Source organism: Capricornis sumatraensis, chromosome 10, assembly GCF_032405125.1.
Source record: "Capricornis sumatraensis isolate serow.1 chromosome 10, serow.2, whole genome shotgun sequence".
Classification (NCBI taxonomy): Eukaryota; Metazoa; Chordata; class Mammalia; order Artiodactyla; family Bovidae; genus Capricornis; species Capricornis sumatraensis.
Genome location: NC_091078.1, coordinates 29,544,321 through 29,564,691, shown reverse-complemented (window position 1 = coordinate 29,564,691; position 20,371 = coordinate 29,544,321). Strand labels below are relative to the sequence as shown.

Here is a 20,371-nt window from a genome sequence, read left to right as displayed (position 1 = left end):
TGGGTCCAAAGCAACTTTGAACTAGGAAACTTACACAACAACAACAAAAGTAACACCTGGCTCTGATCCCCAGACTTTGAAGGATGTGACACCAGGTGTCGGGATGTGTTAAGTTCTCCAGGTGACTTACCTGGAGAGCAAAGTCTGGGAATCACACACTGAAAAGTGAAAGGCTATTGCCTGCAGAGGTCAAATGATTCCCACAAAGGGCAACGGCTTTGAAAGTCACCAGAGGCCCAAGCCCTCCAAGTCAGTGGCCCACGTTAAGCACTAGCTGACGTAAGAGCAGAGTCAAATAATGCGGATCATCCCTTGGATGTCAACAGCTGGGACCGCCCACCCTTTCTTTTCCTAGACTCACATAACTGAAGGGCCTGGCCATCCTGCCCCAACCCCCACTGAGGCTTCATTACCCACGTGGACTGGTCCTAGCTGGCAAGAGGTCTGGCAAGTATTTGGGTAATTTTTGGTAAAAGAACACTCGCTACTGGTCACCTCACTCTCCTTCACGAATTACTGTCAAAGCTCCATTCAGTTCCCCTTGTTTCTAAGTGCTGAACGAACAGATCCCCTTTCCTCCCTTTTCTGATGAAGAACTGACCAAATGGAAAGCACCTCTGCCTGGGAGTCAGGCCGCTACCTTGCAATCCCACTGCTCCCCTTATCAGCACCCCTCCCTGGCCAGGAATTTCAGTTTCCCCTGAGCCCCAGGTCCTTTATTTTTCAGGTGAGACTCCCACTGAAGAGACTTTGCTGTGAGAGTGCAGAGAAATAACTGAGTTGAAATAAGAATAGTTATTAAGAAATAAGTGAGAAATGAGTGAGTACAGCATCCATTCTGTGGATGCTGCACGAGCTGCAGATTTCTAGCTGGAGATTCTGCACCAGGATGCTCGTTTTCTACCTGTCCAGAAGCCATCTGCCTGCAGATGCTGCCCACGGCTTCCTGTCTGGGGCTCTCGAACCCTGAGTGGCCTCACACCCGACACTGAGCCAGACTTTCTAGAAGTCCTTGATGCCGGCCCGCCTTGCTATGTACATACAGCATGATTCCTCCCAGGATGCTCGGCAGACACTTCCCAGCTCAAGCTTCCAGGGGAAGACTGCGAGATTTTCCTGCAGCAGAGCCGCGAATGCATGCCAAGATTCTCACCCTACGTACACAAGGATGGTGGGTGACCTGAAACTCACACCCCTGTGTGGGAAGCCAGTCCACATACCTTCCTGAGGAGAGGCAGCGGTGGCATGACTGAGATGCGTGTACCGAGAAAAACAGGGCAGCAGGTAAAAGGTCCCAGAGCCTGCCGGCAGCACTAAGGAGAAAGAGATTTCCATCTGGGGCCAACAGCCTCGGGTCACACGGGTAAAGCTTCAAAGCAGAGGGGAGGCAAGGATAACACATCTGATTCCAGAAAATTCTCTGCTGTTGACTTGCCAAACATAAATGTACTAGCGGAACTACTACTTTTTTTTTTATAAATGAGATAATGGTGTGGTGGTTATAAAACCTTTTATCAGAGATATGAATGAAACTTTCCGGGTGAAATCACTTGAAGACTAACCGTGATGGTCACCGGTGAAGCTGGGTGGTTTGTACGTTCACTCTACTTTTTTGCATGCTGGAAATTTTCCATAATAAAGAAAGTTTCAACAATATCTTCTATCATCGTAAAAAAACGAATTTCACAGCAGGGCGATGTGAGAAACGTATTCTAACAGCATGACTGAGTGCCAGTCATTCAGGGCTCGGAGACAAGTCACTGAAAGTCACTAACACGAACAGCTCTGTTTCCTCCCAAGCATCTGCATCTTCATCAGAGCCCTGGGGGTGTGACAGGACCCAGGCATCAGAGGTAACTCACATCGGCCCTGAACTGCTGCTGTCGGGGACTTGCGAAGCACCCCAGGCGTGAGCACTGTGAAAGCACATGTGTCCTGTGAAGGAGGCAGTGGGTCTTGAGGATATTCGGGGGGCAGAGCTGCCCACCCAGGCGTTCCCTGTGTCAAAATCATGTCAGTCATAAATGAGAACATGGACGGGAGAAAGCACTCTGGGGAAGCGGCTTCTGAGGCAGAAGAAAGAGGGACAGGAACAAGACCACAGGCACCCCTGCAGCCACTCAGAGCTGCCTGCGATTCCGGCTGCCGGGCCTTGGTCCATGCAGGTCCTTCTCCCTGGAATGCCCTTCACTCCCTCACCTCCTCCAGAGGGAACGAAAACCTCCGAGTCCTCCAACATCCTGTCATCTGTGAAGCGTTCAGCAACCACCCCGATCGACCGTCACCATTGCACTTTCATTTCTGCTGAGCCGGTCCTGCGTTGGTCTGGCCCAAGAGTCCCGCACTGCCCTTGTCCTGCGCTGCAAGGGAGGTGGGGAAACCTCTGCAGGCTTCATCTCCCCGCTCCCTCAAGTCAGAGACTTCCAGGCTTCCAGCCAAATTCAGCCAATGAAAAGCACAGGCAAGAGGCTAGAAAAGGGAGGGTGGGGGAATTTCTCCCTTCTTCTCCCCACCTTGGGCAGCATTCTGGTCTCAAGGCCCTCGTGGTTCCAGCTCTCTCTCTAAGTGACCCCGGCCCTGGGCTCTGATAACACCACCTCCACCCTTTGTCCTCCAGAGGAGTGATGTCCTGCTGCTCCAATCCCCTGGGCTGTCTCACTGCACCTCCTGGTGAGTTCTATTCTCAGCGACTCTACCCGTGGGATAACCAACTCCCCAGATTGAATTCTCTCCCTCCTACTCCACAGGGTCTATTTTCCTGTGTGAACCCTAAAGGGGTTCAATCTTTCAACCATGCTATGGTCCTCACTTTCTCTCCAGTTTCCTAGCAGCCTCTGAGCTCCTTCACAAAGTCTTCTCGGGCTTTGGATGTCCTCCACCCAGGGCAGGGCACTCACTCACTACTTATACCCTGCTTTGCTCCTCAAAGGACACCTCAAGCATATAGCTGGCACTTAGTAGGTGCCCCCAAACTAAACTTACTTAAATGAATGCCTAGGATACCTAATCATTTATAAAGATGCCATGCACAGGAAGAGAAAACTCTTGGAAACATCTTTACAGTGTATGCAGATAAGAGTAGGGGGTTCCTGGAGAAAGAGAACCAGTCACGGCTCTCTTGACATGAAGCCATTTTTGGCTTAAGCCACTCTGTGATCTAAGCCTGGCCATACATATGACTTTACTTGAACAGCTCTCAGTAATTAAAGATCTTAAGGGAAGTGAGGGAAGCAGGAACAAAAGAAAAGCAGTCAAGAAACAACAATCCAGCGATATACAGAATCCCAGTTCCTCCTCGAGGGGTATATATTACAATCTGATACTGATCTTTGAGTTCTGCAAGAACAAAGGCCTCAACCCAGTGGAAGATGGAATGATGAAGTTGACCTTTCCTGACCCTCATAACTTCAATCAACTAAAGCTTAGACTCTTGTTAAACCTTGCCCCAATTCTACACTGAATCCTCTGCCCCAGCCCCTTCACAAGTATAAATGTTGCTGTTGTTTAGTCACTAAGTTGTGTCTGGTTCTTTGCAGCCCCATGGACCATAGCCCGCCAGGCTGCACTGTCCATAGGATTTTTCAGGCAAGAATACTGGAGTGGGTTGCCATTTCCTCTTTCAGGGGATCTTCCTGACCCAGGGATCGAACCTGGGTCTCCTGCGTTGGCAGGCAGATGAGATTCTTTACCTTCTGAGCCGCCTGGGAAGCCCTGAATATGCATGTACCCTTAGCTTAAAACTTCCCCAGTTTTGCTACTGGGGACTCGCTGCTTTGGGGAGGATCCCAGGTGTTCTCCTTACTTGCTGCAAATAAATCCTTCCTTCTGTGGATCACTGGCTTGGCTTTGTCTTGTGGCTCAACACCCACTAAGATGTGAACCCAGTTTTCAGGAAATGAAAAAAAAGAATGATCCTTGAGAGGAAACACAATCTAAGGATTCACTACCCAAGAATAGAGAATCTAGGGTAAGGACTGGAGATTATGAATCGACAAGCAAACTGTGCTCTAGTCTACTGTGAACTCCTGCAAGGGATTTCACAGACCCTCACAGCTGCACCTGGTCACAGAAATACAACACAGTGGTTCAGAACAAGGGCTGCCAATCCAGTGACTGGCAAGGTAACTTCTCTCTACCCCTGCTCTCCCAGTCCGTAAACTTGCACCAACTGTGCCCTGTGGCTTTGTTTCAAGAGCTCAACGAAGGACGGCACGCTGGCTGCATCAGTCATTATCTGCAGCAGAGCTCAGCAGTCTCAAACCCAAGCGCCATCAGGGCACAAAATGAATCAGCCTGGGAAGCTGACAGGGAGGTTTGCCCAAGGCAGGCGAGAGCATCTGTGACTTTCCTTCCCTAAAACCGCTCTTTCCAAGGGCTTTCCAAAATCTGAAGCCAAACTACTCACCTGTGGGCCAAAGGCAGCCTGCCAGCCTGCAACCCCTGAATTCTCAACAAGCCTTCTCAGCAAATCGAGGTGAAAACCAAGGCCCCGAAAGGATATGTGTGTGCTGCCTGGCCCCCCAGTGAGGCCAAAGGGTCCCATCCTCCCTGAGTCAGTATAGGCTCAGAAGGAAAGGAGAAACTGAAGAAGAGGATTGGTAACGCGCGGCCAAATAAAGGGAGCTACTTGAGACATACAGTCAAAGACGGCTTCCAGGGAAAAAGAAAAAAGGAAGCTGGTCGAGGAAGGGCAGAAAAAGTGAAAGCGAATTCAGAGCAGCTTGAGGAAGGAGAGGAGGTGATACCCTGAGAAGACCCAAAAACCTACACTATGTAGTCCAGTGGTTCAGACCCTGCGGTTCCACTGCAGGGGGCAAGGTTTCATCCCTGCTCAGAGAACTAGGATCCTGTATGCCAGTGGCAGCCAAAAAGAAAAAAAAAAACAGCCAGCCGCACTAAAGGAGAGGACAATGGGCTGGCTTCACAGGGGAGGAGAGGAGGAAAAGGAAGACAGGCAAGAAGCAAACCCACTGTCACTGCATAAAGGCAGAAAAAGAAGATACTGAACATGTCCTGAGGCCTTTCACGAGCCTCATCAGTTATCCCTCAAACCTGAGTGCTAAGAGACCATGAGCCCTTCTGAGAGAAGATACGGTGGCTTAGGGGTCACATGAGATGCCATGTGATCACAGACGGAGGCAGGAGCAGAACTGAGATTTTTTTTCTAAATCTTAGGGTTTCAAGATTTCTAGGTGAAATACAAGATGCCCAGGGAGTTCCCTGGCAGTCCAGTGGTTAACACTGTATACTTCCAATGCAGGAGGGTCAGGTTCCATCCCTGGTTGGGAAACTAACATCTCCCATGCCAGGAGGCAAGGCAAAACAAAACAAAACAAAAGACACCCAGTTAGGTTTGCATTTCAGATAAATACTACAAATAATTTTTTTAGCACATATATATTCCACTTAGTACATATATGTTCCACAGTGGGAACACATATACCCTAAGAAACTACTCATCATTTACCTGAAATTTAAACATGGCTCCTCATCTTGTATTTTTGCTGAATGTGGCCACCCTATCTGGTTTCTGAGTCTTCATTATACCAAGCTGTCTCCAAGAACCCCGGTGTGGAAAAATAGAAAAGAGTTAATGAATAAAAGGAAAAAAGGGATGATTCACACAGACAGCCTTATGGAGGGTGCTAATGTGCAACACATCAACTTAAAGCTAAAGAACAAAGAAGGGGGGGCAGTGGAACCCATGGGAATCTGAGAAGAAGAGTGCACGGGACTTACGAGAAGCAGCGCAGCCTACTGCCTTTCACGTGTGGGCTGGCAGGTGGACTCCGGGTGCCTCTTCACATCCCCCATAGGGTTCTAAGGACCCGAAGCTGCAAGGCACGGGGCCAAGAAAGAACCACACAAATCAGGGATTCAAAGTCATCAATGCTGATCTCCTTCAACCTGAAAGAATCTGACAGGCAGGCCCCCCAAGTGGTCTGGGAAGGAGGCAGGGAGAAACCAAGAGACCCCAGCAGCCTTGGCTGAAGCAGACGGGTGAGAAGGAGGGAAGGGCACTCCTGGCTCCCAGAAGGCTTACTTCAACTTGTTTATGACTTCCTGAAATACACCAACTGTCTTCTTGGCCCCTCTCATCACAACCAAAACCCTTCACACCAGGGCACTAAAACCCCAACAGTGCCCTGGTGAAAAGCACATTCCTTCAACCTTCACAAAACCCCTAGGTTGCCATTGCTACTGCTACAGAGATAGCCAGAGGTGACAGACAGAAAACCAGTCCCACCGCAGACCTCCACAAACCCGCCCTGGGCTCCCCGGCCAGGCAGTCCCTCCAGCACAGGGCACCGCAAGCCTGCAAAGGCGGGCAGCTTCAAAGAGTCCTGTTGCACTTTCTGTGCTTCAGAGCAGCCGCTAAGCAGCAGTGGAACGTGTGTCTCGCCATCAAAGTCCACCCTCTGGAACCCACACTCCTACGGAAAAGGGTCAAAAGTCACACGACAGAGAAGCAGGCTGTCTGCCTGCTGCCCACGGCGCTAAAGGCAGAAACTGGGCAAAGGTACACATTGGGTCTTTTTTCATGAAATAATGGAAAGAGCCCGACAACTGGCCTATAAGAAAAAATGGATCTTTTTAGGAAACTTGATTGCCTCTCATTACTTATGCACGGCCACACAGGTCAGTTTTATCTGGACTCACCAAACCCTAGGAAATCAGCCTAGCTCCCAGGCATCCCCAAGCATTAGAAAAACACAGGCCCTGAGAAGTCAGACTGCAGAGCTCCCCAGCCTGAGGTCTCAGAGAGATCGCCCCCTCTCAGCAATTCAGACATTTTTTCGCACCATCATATTACATATAAACAGGGTTATCAAGAACACCTTTGATTCTGAAGCACATTTTGGAGAACAAGAGAAAAGTATGTATGTACATGTGTGGGGTGGGTGTTTACAAATCATCTTGAATATCATTTTCTACAAGAATAATTCAGAAATTATCAAAACACTTTGACGTGCACTATTTCATCTGATCCTCGTAATGACAGTGGGTGGAAGCAAGACTGGTATTAACCCTAGAGACTATGGTTTTACCAGGTAAGTTCACGGAGGCTCAAAGGCTCTGAGGGCAGCATAACAAACTAGCAATGTAGCTAGAACCTCAACTAACTGGAAGCCACATTCTGTAGGGCCCATGCTGCCTCCCAATGTCCAGTGATCAACACTAGGGAAGGAGGTGGGGCTATGCAAGGGGCAAAGCTAAACTAAAAGCAGTTCCACAGTGGAATACTGCACAGCTGCAGCAAAGGATCACTGCCACAGGTAACACGGATGCTGTCTAATGTTAGTCAATGTAGGAACTAGGATGTGAAATCAGAGAATCTGCACGCATACAAAATACATTCTGTATAAAGCTACTTACAATATAAAGTTCAAAAAGAAGCAAAAAATTAATCCACAGAGTTAGAAGTAAGAACAAGTCACTTTGGGGGTGTGGTGTGAGTGGAACAGAGTACAAGGGAACTTTGGGGGTTGTCGGGGATGCTGATACTAGCGTGCATCTTAAATGGAGCAGTGATTTACACTGGTGAATTTACAGGTAAATTCACTGAGCACTTTTGCATCAGTTTGTGCATTCAAAGCTTGGAGACCTTACTGCAGTGGTCCCCAGCCTTTTTGGCACCAGGGATTGGTTTCGTGGAAGACAATTTTTCTGCAGGGCTGGGGTGGGAGTTGGGGGGGGAGGGTTGGTCTGGGGATGATTCGAGTGCATTACATTTACTGTGCACTGTATTTCTAATCTAATGCTGCTGCTGTACTAGCCCACGGCTGAGAAGTTGGGGACCCCTGCTTTACTGTATGTTATACTCCATTAGCGAGTTTAACCAAAGTCAACCTGGACATCCCCCAAATAAATGCCATGAACTTTACTGAGCAGTAGCTGTGCTAAGACTGGGGAAAAAGGCAAATGATGCTTCGAATGACAGGGTTTTATATGCTGGTCAAGCTACCATCACCGACTACCTGGCTCAAATCACTGTCCCGCTGCTCACTGCACCCTTCGCCAGGACGCCAAGGCTGTTCCACCTTGTTTCTTCATCCAGGACACAGAGGAAGCAAAGGGGCTGCAGTGAGAATCAAGTGAGGCCCTGAACATAAGGTGTTTTAGAACTGCGCCAGGCACAGAGCGAGACCAATATACCTAGCTGTTATTACCAATGGGATAAGACGGATCATCTTATAGATGACAAATAACACAGTTTAGAAGGAAAACACAAATGTCTCCACTAAGCAGCCAGAGCAGATTTTGAACATCCAGAAACATTCCAACTGTTTCCCCCTCCCTGCCCGTTTCTGTCATCAGCCCCCAGAAAGGACCCAAGAACGGAGGCAGCCAGGCCCTGTTCACCAGCCTCCGCCTTCCTTTCTTTCCCCACATTGATGAAAGGCCTCCTCCTTCCACCACTTCCACCCGTGCCTAGATGAACTTCATCTTTCAGGTTCTCACTTCTACAATGGCTCCTGAGAGAGAGCCCTCTTTGACTGTGGCCCCTCTCCCGGCCTGAGTCAGGGGCCCTCCACCAGCTCTCCTTGCAGCTGCTATCCGTGGCGCACTGCCTGGCATACAGGGGGTCATCAATACAGTGGCTGAAAAAAATCCACTCCTCTTGTGCTCGTCAGACTATTTTTAAGTAGAGGTTATAACTTAAGTATAAAGAGACTGGTTCCAGCCTGGGATGAGGCGGGAGAGCGGAGGAGGGGGGCCCCGCTGGCGCCCCGCTGGCAGAGCTATGAGCAGAGGTGGCACACTCTGCGGTAACACGAGAGAGGGTAAGGGGGGCAACGGACCCAGGCCCAACACTGGAGGCCAGTCAGAAAGTCTGCACACCCCACGCACTGAAGGCGCCCTCTTTATCGTTGTTTCCTTTCCAAAGCGGAGAGTTTGCAACCCTGGAAACACTCCCTGAGGCCTGGGCTGGCATCCTGGGAATGTGCGGTGGTAACGGGGCAGCCCTGACTACTCTAAATGAAAGAACACGACAGTGTGGGAACACAACGAAGAGGAAAACGCCCCCAACAGGATCAAGACACAACTGTTCATAAATTTGGAGCCTTGTGCTTAAACTCTGAGGTCAGAGTTCCCATGCTAGCCACAGGTCCTCAGCCAAGTTGTAGAACGTCTCTGGGTGTAAATTCGCAAATCTGTAAGGCTACACATCAGTGGCGCAGATTAAATCAGGATATAAGTAAACCCCTCCCAACAGTACCCAAGCCATAGTAAGCATTGGGTAAACATGAGCGGTTGTCATAGCAACATAAAACTTGCAAGTAGTTCAATGCTGATAAGGAAGAATTTCAAGCATTTTTTTTCTTTTTCAGCCGTTCTTAAAGTATGGTTTATCTGCAGTGCTATCAAGGAAATTAAACATAAGATTTTTTTTTAATGGCAAACATCATCTACAAGGTGCTACAGCTAAATCCTTTTTCTTTCCCAGAAGACAACCTTTCCCTGTGTGTTAGTCCCTCCCCAGTTCTCCACAATCTGCCCACTCTGAGAGCAGATTCAGACCTATGGTGTGGAGCCTAGAACTAGGGTATCATATGTTTGCTGAATGACCAAAATGAACCAGATACGGATTAGCCAGGAGGCAATAAAAACTGAGGTTGGAGCAAGATATCAACAACATTTTAATTAAAGCTTTAGGTCCTAATTCACAACTTCAACACTAAGAAAAAGCAGCTAGCTGCTTTTGCACACCAGACTCCATTTTTTTCTTAATTAAAAAAAAAAAGTTTAAAACTAGAAATAGAGGTTACCATGGGCTGGAGGCAGGAGGGAAATGAAGAGCTACTGTTTAACGTAAACAGTTTCTGCTTGGGATGTTGAAGAAGCTCTGGAAATGCATAGTGGTGATGGTGGCACAGCAATGTAAATGTAACTAATGTCACCAAATCGCACACTTAAAAACGGTCCAAGGGGCAACACTTATATTGTGTACATATTACAACCAAAAAAATCTCACTGTATCCTCAGTACTTCAAAATAATAAGCTGCATGCACTCAAGGTTTAAAATGATGTGAAACAGTTAATAACGTTTTTCAAAAGACATGACATCTTACCAGGTAGTTACCTGGACTGAAAGAACTCCACACTGCTACTTTATAGCATATACACTTAAAATTGTACTCTTTGGTTAACAAAGACGTTAAAATCATCTAGCCAATTTTTTTTTCTCTCAAATTTTTGTGTTTCTATAATCAGAGGTTATTAAACGAAGCAGAGACACAATGTTTTGACTCTTAGCAAATGTCTTTGTTTAGATAAATTAAGGCCTGCCTAGTGAAGAACCAAAAAAAAAAAAAAAACCCAAACAAAAAAAATCTCAATAGAATAAGTTATTACTTAAGTTAGCGTACTAAGATAACTGGAAAAAAAAACAAACCATTGTTTATATGCAAATAACTTCATAAATTGAGAAGCTCTTTCTATAATTAAAACACGAAATAATTTTTCTCTCAGGACTATTTTAGCTCTTCTAATTCAATCTCAAAATCCTTGACTCTGTTCACTAGTGAAATAAACACATGAAGGGTTTCATGCAGGTAGTAGATTTCTAAGAACTTTCCTTAGCTCACCCTTAGTCCATGCCGTTTTCATTCTTTCACTTTCCTCTTTCCTTCTATGGAAAACTTTTTTGAATTATGAGCTATGTCTGTCTGGCTGAATATCCCAGCTCTGCTCCTCAGTACCAAATGGCCTCATCTGATCCCAAGTGGCCGGAGATGCCCCAGAGGGTGTTAACCCGCTCACTCGGGACACACACCTGGCACCCATGGAGGCTGGTCTGATCTGGAGCAGATGCGTGCAAGATTAGCCCATCCATCAACACTGCCTTCTTTTTTTTTTTTTTTTTTTTTAACAAAACTGGAGTTTGCAACTGCCCATAAACTAGTATATCTAATCCATTCTAGCCTTAAGAAGTCTTTGTTTTCACAGTGTCCATTAAAGATTTAAGAAATTTGGTCTATCCAATAATGTCTGTGTAAGGAAAGTGGATAGGCCCCAGAGTGTAATAGGAATAGATGAAAAAACCACCTAGATAATTTCTGTCTATGGGCAGATGTAAATTATGAAATTAAAAACATCACTGACATTTCTTTTCAATCATCACCACATTAAAAGAAAATTAAAAACAAACAAAAAGCCTTTCAGTGCCACCTGGACACAGACAAATTGAGCAACAGTTCTCTCTATCGCTGCCTTACAAAATAAACTCTAAGCTAATTAAACTGTGAGTGAATATGACACATTGTTTCCCTTCAAGATATTCACCAAAAGAGATGAACTTCATTTTGGAAGATGGAAGCTAAGCCAGCCCTCCCTGGAACCTTGGCACCAGTCAGCCTGGACCGCCTTTCTGGCTTCCACTTGTATGTTGGTTATTTCCGCACCTCACAACTCTCTGGGCTGCAAAGTGCTGGAGAGGGAAGGCCAGTTCTCTCTGCTCTGAATTCCCTGCCACAACCAGCCAGGGCCAAGCTGAACACCAGTCAAGTGCAATCCTGCTGGAGAAGCCCTTACATTCCTTCTGGGTATTTTGGAGTATCTGACACCCAATAGGCAGTTCCCAAGTACTTGTATCCTGCCTGTTGTAGGCTATATTTATGACACACCGTTCTGTGCCTTACTGAAGAGGTGAAAATTTCCCAGCGTTAAACGAGTATGAAAATGAATTTTAAGCACTAATCTGCACCCCATGCCTCATATCTAGGGATGAATAATAATAAGGGGGTGAATTCATTCTAAACAGCCATCAAACTATTAATCCTTTGTTAGCTCTCCCTAAAAGAGAACACCTACACAAAGTGACATTTGCAATTTATGAGTTGGAGCACTGGGATAAAATCCATAGCTGTGGGCTTGACAAGCATAAAAGGTAAGAAAATTTGATAGCCTTGTGGAGGTAGGAAGAGTCTGCAAGTTAATACTTCTCCAAGATCTTGACTATTAGAAATACTTTCCAGAGCATTCGTTTCCCTGTCAGGGAAATTTCAACCACCACTGAGCAGGAACACCCTGAACCTGTGATCACCAGCTCGGATGATCATTCAATCTGTCTATTAATAAAAGCAACTAACTGCCTATGATTGAAAACAAAAAGCAACACCTAACCACTGAGGGACAAAGTACATGAGGAAACAAAGAAGGTGACCTTACTCCTTCCTCAACCTGGCTGTATGAATCTAAAGGCTCAGATTAGCATTTCTAGGAGTAAATGCTGCAACGCATGATTTGAGGAAGAAGAAAACAAGAATGCAAGTATACATTGTGTGACACTATCAGTTCAGTTGCTCAGTCGTGTCCGACTCTTTGCGACCCCATGAATTGCAGCACGCCAGGCCTCCCTGTCCGTCACCAACTCCCAGAGTTTACCCAAACTCATGTCCATCAAGTCGGTGATGCCATCCAGCCATCTCATCCTCTGTCATCCCCTTCTCCTCCCGCCCCCAATCCCTCCCAGCATCAGTCTTTTCCAATGAGTCAGCTCTTTGCATGAGGTGGCCAAAGTACCAGAGTTTCACCTTTAGGATCAGTCCTTCCAAAGAACACCCAGGAATGATCTCCTTCAGAATGGACTGGTTGGATCTCCTTGCAGTCCAAGGGACTCTCAAGAGTCTTCTCCAACACCACAGTTCAAAAGCAGCAATTCTTTGGCACTCAGCCTTCTTCACAGTCCAACTTTCACATCCATACATAGCCTTAACTAGATGGACCTTTGTTGGCAAAGTAATGTCTCTGCTTTTGAATATGCTGTCTAGGTTGGTCATAACTTTCCTTCCAAGGAGTAAGCATCTTTTAATTTCATGGCTGCAATCACCATCTGCAGTGATTTTGGAGCCCGCAAAAATAAAGTCTGACACTGTTTCCACTGTTTCCGCCTCTATGAAGTGATGGGACCAGATGCCATGATCTTTGTTTTCTGAATGTTGAGCTTTAAGCCAAGTTTTTCACTCTCCTCTTTCACTTTCATCAAGAGGCTTTTTAGTTCCTCCCCCAAATCCACTCTGCAAGCCACACGTGGAAATCCACCAGGATTCAACAAATCTCGCCATCCTGTTCGCAGATACTGCCCCAGTTGGAGCTTCAGGTGCCTGCTATTTGCACTGATACCTCCTCTCCGTGATGGCCCACAGGTTGTTTTCCAGAAGCAGCCATGGGGCATTTCGACATCAAATAAGGTTATGAGGAATGCCTGGAGTGACCTGTCACCATCAACAAGACAGAAGTGGCAAATCTGAACCCCTCCAACAGAGCCACTTTCTCCCCTGAGCCTTGCTCAAACAACCCTTGGAAAAGTGAACCCAAAGACACTGTGTCCCCTTTTAGAGGTGAAAACGTATCATGAATGCCTAGGTATGAGCTCCAAGGTTGCCTACAATATCACCCACAACCAGAAGGCAAAGGTTTGGGACACACACTAATTGAGGTGGTCCCCCAAAGTAGACAGTGTATCCATTCATCCATACAAGGATGAAGACGGTGTTTGCTGCTGTTGCTGACACAGGAGAGCAGCTCTAGGAGCACAAGGATGGAGACAGTCTTGGCTCCCTCACCCAGGAGAAAACAAAACAAATCCTCACCACTTCATGCCTCTGAGGTCAGCCCAACATACCCTTGAGTGTCTACTGCATGCCAGGCACCAAAGAATGGAAGTGAACAAGGCAAATTCTGCTCCCAAAGGGGAGACCTACATGCTGGGGGCCTGGAGAGGAAGCGGTCTCACGAGTGGGCAACTAACCCAGCGTGTGGCTGGCAGAGAGGCACTACAGTGCACACTGAGGCCAGAAGGAAGTACAGTCTGTTTGGATTTACAGGTTGAAGGGTAGGGAAGGACATTTAAGGGCAAGGAGGTACGTCTTAGAGAAGCCAGAGAAACCTACTGAGATTCAGGAGCCGGTAGTTCAGCAGAGTGAGAGCTTTGAGAATGTGAGGGGTGTGTCGCTGAAGCAAGCAGGGGCCAGATCACAGAGAGCCTGGTAAACCACAAAAAGTTCACCTGGAGCCAGAGGGCAATGGAAGCCACTAAAAGTCTGAGCAAGCAACAGTCCCTTCAGATTTTTGCTCCAGACCAGTGTCTCTGGTCTTGAACAAAAGTCACCACAAACCAGATACTGGTGATTCTCTGAACTGTTCCCCATCCTCAGCAAAATAAATAAAAGCACTAGAAAAGACTGTCTTGACCTCCTCTACACTTTTGTAGGGCTTTTTAAAAAATCAAATACAAAGAGATTATATGAAACACACAGAAAAAATCTAAGAATAGCTTCTATAAGACAGCTGGATTTGTGTATAATCAGACCTAACTGTGAGATCATACTTTTCTCAAAGTTGCATCTAAAGTTGGGTGCTTTCACTAGAATCTAAAGGGGGAAAAAAAAAGCAAGGAAAAAAAAAAAGTCACACACTACCCCTTTTTATAAGGGCGATGTTGCTGACAGCTTCATAATCTGCCAAAACAAAGTCTTAAGAAATGGAAAATAGTCTATTGGGCTTCCAGAGTAAATAATCCAAAATCCACAACATTAACTATATGGTGGCTTTTATTGGTTAATGAAATTGTTACACTGTTGATATTTAAAATAGCCAAGTTTTCTAATCTAAATGCAATACCAACACATTTTTCTTCTATAACTTCAAAAGATCTTTGTATTCCTCTATTTCCCTCAACTTCTATAATGAAAGACTAATTTTATAGATAGAAAAAGATACTTAAATTCTAGTAATTTGTCATGGGCCTTTACTTCCGAACCAAACACATGGCAAAGGTCTGAGCTGGTCCAGAAAACACACCTTGGTGAGCTAGCATCCCAGGAATAAAACCCTGCTTATACTTGGAGAAACTAGTCCAGAACTTAGAAGCCATTCAATTATTGCCCACAATTACATTTCATCTTCTCAGAGACCACGACCCCTGGATTCCTCTCACTATGTTGACTCAGATAATCTCCTATTACATTTTAACCCACAGAACAAGTTAGAAAGATCAAGCCTAACATCTAAAAGCTACTCAACAGTGTAACTGAGCATTTTTTGTTTTGTTTTGTTTTTTTGTTTATTTTCTCCACTCCAAAGAAGAAGTTATGATTGATAATCAGCAGTCTGGCTCCACTGCTGATTTACTGGGAGAAACTGGATAATCACTCAACACATTCCATTCCACCACTAACCCAAATAAAACACACCAGGGGAAAGCTGTGGCAGTGGACACTTGTAGACAAGGATGAAGGGCCCTGTACAGTTGATTCTTCCCCACAGATAATGTTTACCTCTATCACACAGATGTGGAGAATACAGACCACGAAACCGATCATTTATTAAAAGGGTAGCTTGACTAGAATAAGCACCTACATACCAAAAAAGACAGAAATGACGGCTGGTTAAGAACTTCTATTGGCCTTTGGACTTAGCTTAAAAAATGAGGGCCCAATAATGAGATATCACTACACTACTAGGATGGACAAAATCCAAGACAGGTAACACCCAAATGCTAGCAAGGATGTGGAGCAACAGGAACTCTCATCAGTGCTGGTGGGCATGCAAAATGGTACAATCACTCCAAAAAGTTTGGCAGTTTCTTAACAAAATGAAAATACTCTCACCCTACTACCAGCAATTAGCTCCTCCCTACTTACCCAAATGAGCAGAAACCTTCTGTCTACCCCAAAACGTGCACACAGAAGTTTACTGCAGGTTTATTCCTAACTGCCAAAACTTGGAAGCCACCAAGTCAAGTCCTTCAGTAGTTAAATGGATAAGTAAGCTGTGGTACAGCCAAACAAAGAAATATCATTGGATGTTAAAAGGAAAGGAGGGACTTCCCTGGTGGTCCCGTGGTTAAGAATCCACCTTCCAATGCACAGGACGTGGGTTCAATCCTTGGTCAGGGAACTAAGATCCCACATGCTGCAGGGCAACTAAGCCTGCACCTCAACTAGGGAAGCCTATGTGCTGCAACAAAGACTCAGTGCAGCCGAAAAAGAAAACAGAAATGAGCTACCAAGCCATGCAAAAACAGGGAGGAAACTCAGATGCACCTTACTAAGTGAAAGAAGTCCATCTGAAAAGGCTACAGACTGTATAATTCCAACTATATGACTTTCTGGAAAAGGCAAAACTACGCTTTTGGCCACCTGGCATGAAGAACTGACTCACTGGAAAAGACCCTGATGCTGGGAAAGACTGAAGGCAGGAGAAGGGGATGACAGAGGACAAGATGGTTGGATGGCATCACTGACACCACGGACATGAGTTTGAGCAAGCTCCAGGAGTTGGTGATGGACAGGGAAGCCTGGCCTGCTGCAGTCCATGGGGTTGCAGAGAGTCGGATATGACTGAGCAACTGAACTGATGGAAGACAGAAAAAAGATTGGTTGGTGGCCAGGGGTTAGTGAGGGACGAAAAGGCTGAGCACGGGGGATTTTTATGGCACTGGACCTGCTCTGTACACTATCATGGTGCTACAAGTCATTGTACACTTGCCCAAACCCATAGAATGTGCAATACCAAGAGTGAACCCTGTAGACTTTGGGTGATTATGTTGCTTCAATGTTGGTTCATCGGTTGTATCAAATGTACCATTCAGGTAGGGGAATGTTGATAATGGAGGAGGGGAAGAAGGGCCGGAGTATTTAGGAAATCCTGGTTTCTGCTTAAGTTTGCTGCTAACCTAAAACTACCCCACCCCCAAAAAAAGCAACACCTCTCTCTTCCCAGGGTGTAGCTGATCAGCAAGGTACCTTGTTGAATACGTTCAAGGAAAAGACATCCACAATCACCTTCTGTGCTCAAAAATGTTAAAGTTAATATCATAATTAGAGGAACTAGTAAGAGACATGAAGACAAATACAGGATTCTGGTACCATCTTCTCTTCAAATAAAATTAGTGAGAAATCTACCAAGGCCTTCACTTAACTGAATATTTAAGTCTTTTCACAAACTTCCTAGATTGCTAGCAGCAAACTTCATGCAGCTTAACCTTGACACAGACTATGGCACAGTGTTGTTCAATGGAATCCTTACATCCACAGACTTACTTCATGTAGTCACACACATTTTTCCTCCCAAATTACAAACCCTAAAGGTCAAACCCACTCACCACAATCTGTGTCCTAAGTCAGTCAACTCCAACAAAACCCTCAAAGGAATCTCTCCTCTGCATTTGCCTGAGTAACACCTGCCAAGTATTAGGGAACTCAATAAACCACAAGCGCTTTTTATTTATCTCCCTGAATATATTCATCAGAGATTAAAGAATGGAGAGGCTTCTGGTACCTATAGGCTGTCATCCAAAACAATTTTAAAATTTGACTCAGTGAGGCCGCAAAAGTTTTCACAAAGCATATTTGGTGAGATGTCAGTTTTAGTTGAGGGAAGTTCCAAGGAAGCCACCACCTCGCACAACTCTTCATGCCAAGTGTTCAGTGGCCTGTGATCTTACACACCAGGAATGAATGTGTCTGTGTACAATTTACAGACCTACTTTTAATATGGTCAAGTGTCAAACAGCTAACCTTTTCATAGTCTCTCCACCCCGCCATCCTCCTTCCCAAACAAAAACAGCCTGAATTGCTCACAGTATGCAAGAAGCCAGAGATTCCATTTTATGCAAGTTTTACAACTTTCGGTGGTTCACATTCTCCAAGAGACCAGACTCACCCTCTCCTTCACTAACTCCAATCTTAAATAAACTGCTTCCACCAACTTCCCCCTCTTTTCAAACCTCCACTCACCAAAGACATCTCTCTCAGCCAATAAGGCTCCAGAAGAGGCTTGGAAGTGGCTGCCTCTGCAAATTCCTCCCCATCCTACCAAAAGGGCACTTCAAGAACTTTACAGTCTGAATATTGCTCCAATGCCATTCACCAGAGCTGGATCGGAGCATGCGGGGTGTCTTTCAGCGATGTCTTTTCAGCAATTTAGGCTGCCCATCCCAATGAAACTTTGGCGAAAACCTGCTTTCTAAGCAAATTCAGAATGCCATCCAGTCCCCAAGTGCAAGCCAGCACAGGGTGGGGTTGGGGGGGGCGGCGGTGGATACACACAGTCCATCCTCCACTGAAGACTTTTTTTCTGGTACAGGGGCATCCTAAACTTGGCGCATTTCCTTTGCAGAGTTGTGATCTTCCATCGATCCCCGAATGCAGGATATTTTCTCCATCTGAGGATTCAACCTAATCAGCTATTGTGGAGTAACTATGGCAATTCATCTCCTTGCTTTCTTGACATTTTCCTCTCTCCTCCTGGCTGGGAAACTGTTTTGATCTCAACAGGGTTGCCTGTATGGGGATTCTGCATGCTAATGATGTGGCTAGCCGGCAGGGATAGTAGGTGAGAGCACACGCTGTACTTTTCCCAGTTATGTTTCGCCTCATCACAGCTAATAGTGGCCTTTCTAAAGGCCTGCTACACGAGAAGGGAGACCTACACACCTAATCTTATCCTCTTTGGGGGAGCATCCGGGGACCAGGTGGAAACAGAACAGATAGCCCGTACTCCCGTCAAGTATCTAGACGCCGAACCAAAATATCCCCCAGACAGACACTCCACCGCCAAGGAACCAAACACACGCAAAACACACACACACACACACACACACACACCAAAAAACAACTCCCTCTTGATCGGCGACACACACACACACACACACCCACACACCCACACACCAAAAAACAACAACTCCCTCTTGATCGGCGAGGGAGTCAGTCGATCCCCTTCACCCTGGTTTCAGCCGGTCCAGGCTTCATACCCTTCGCTCCGTCCAAGCCAGGATAAGATGCTGCATTCTCCCAGCAGTACACGGCCTCCGCCACCCCCCACCCAGGGAAAGGACTTCCAATGGAGGTGGGAGCATCAGCTCCGGTACCCGCCCTTCCCTCTCGATCCTGGCCAGAAAAACTGCACTTCCCGGATTCCCGGCCACTCTCTCCCGCCCCCTCCCCGGGCGATCCAGCTAGCGCCGTCCTGATGCCAACCAAGTGCCCAGCCCAGCTGCACACTCCCCGCACCCCGCGGCCAAGCCCCCGGAACAGGCCCCGGCTTCCTGCCTCCCTCAGCCTAGGACTCCCCGATTCTGGACGCACCCCTCAAGCAAACTAGGACTGAAAAAAGTCCCACCCCGCTCCCCCACCCCCGCCAGCCACGCCGCCAGCTTCCAGCTCCTCCCGGAGGAGCCTCCTCCCCCAGGGGCGACAAGGGAACGTCGGTGGGGCGGGGGAGGGGGGGTCCCAGCAGCCTCCTCCCGCACCCCGCGAGGGGCCTGGACCCCGGGGAGGGCAGACCCGCGCGGCTCCGAAGGACACCTCCCACTCCCTCCACCCTCTGGGGCCGGCGGGTCTTGGCAGCGAGTGTGCTCGCTGCAGGTCATCGGAAGCCTGGAAGAGCCCGGGGGCTGCCCTGGGTCGGGAGGCAGCATCTCCCAGGGGCGGGCGGAGGTCAGCACCGCGGCGCACCCCAGGAGGGCACTCACGATGGTCACGCTGGCTTTGCGCAGGTCGCGGTTCTCCTCCTGCAGCGCCTTGCACTTGAGTTTGTAGGTCTCCAGCTCGATCTTGAGCACCTTGTTCTCCTGCTGCAGCGAGGCCAGGCGGTTGGTGAGCTCCTCCAGGCGGAACGGCGAGATGACAATGCCCCCCGACTTCCCACCGCCGCCGCCTCCCCCGCCGCCACCGCCGCCGCCGCCGCCCGAGGTCGACGAGCAAGACGACTGCATGGCGGCCGAGCTACCGCTGTTGCCCCCCGCCCCGTCCGTGTCGCTCTCGCTGGCGCTGTCCGCCATGGCCGCGGCAGGCTAGGGAGACGCGGAGGAGGAGGAGCAGGGAGGCGGCGGCGGCGAAGGCTGGGCTGCGAATGAGTGGGCGCCGGGGCGAGCACAGGGGAGCGCCGAGCTGGGCGCCTGGCACCAGGGCGCAGACTCGGAGCGGCGGCGAGAGAAAGAGAGGGAGCTTCCCGCTGCCAAGGGACCTCCTCTGCCAGAGAACAGAGACCCCGCCCGGGCTCGGGCAGTATTGCACTGGGGCTCGCTCCAGCCGGGCCTGGCGCGCTCGCTAGGCCGCTCGGCTAAGCCGGCGGAAAGCTCCGAGACTCGCCCGCCGCCGCCCTCCTGGCGTCCGCCGGCGGGCTGGGGACGCGCTGGCCGGACCGGGGCGGGAAAGCCAGGCCAGCCTCCGCACCAGTCGCTCGCCAATCGCACGTGTTCTGAGGGAGGGCCTCCCAGCCCCCTGACCTAAGCCCGTGGCCGCCCAGCCTCTTCCGGGCTCGCGCCCGCTCCTGGGAAAAAGAAACCTAATGCCCCACTAGCCTCGCAGGTGCTGGGGACACGTGGAAAGGTCAGCCCGGCTCGGGCATCCAGCCCCC

The 20,371-nt window shown here is 48.0% G+C and overlaps 1 protein-coding gene across 1 annotated transcript in view; it reads right to left on the bottom strand.

Moving 5' to 3' along the window:
* Positions 1 to 19,793, bottom strand: part of CCDC6 (coiled-coil domain containing 6) — a 106,610-nt gene extending 86,817 nt beyond the window's left edge. The window contains exon 1 of the mRNA XM_068981925.1: positions 19,485 to 19,793. Coding sequence (XP_068838026.1) covers positions 19,485 to 19,793 — 309 coding nt within the window. The remainder of the gene's footprint in view (positions 1 to 19,484) is intronic.
* Positions 19,794 to 20,371: the final 578 nt, after the last annotated feature.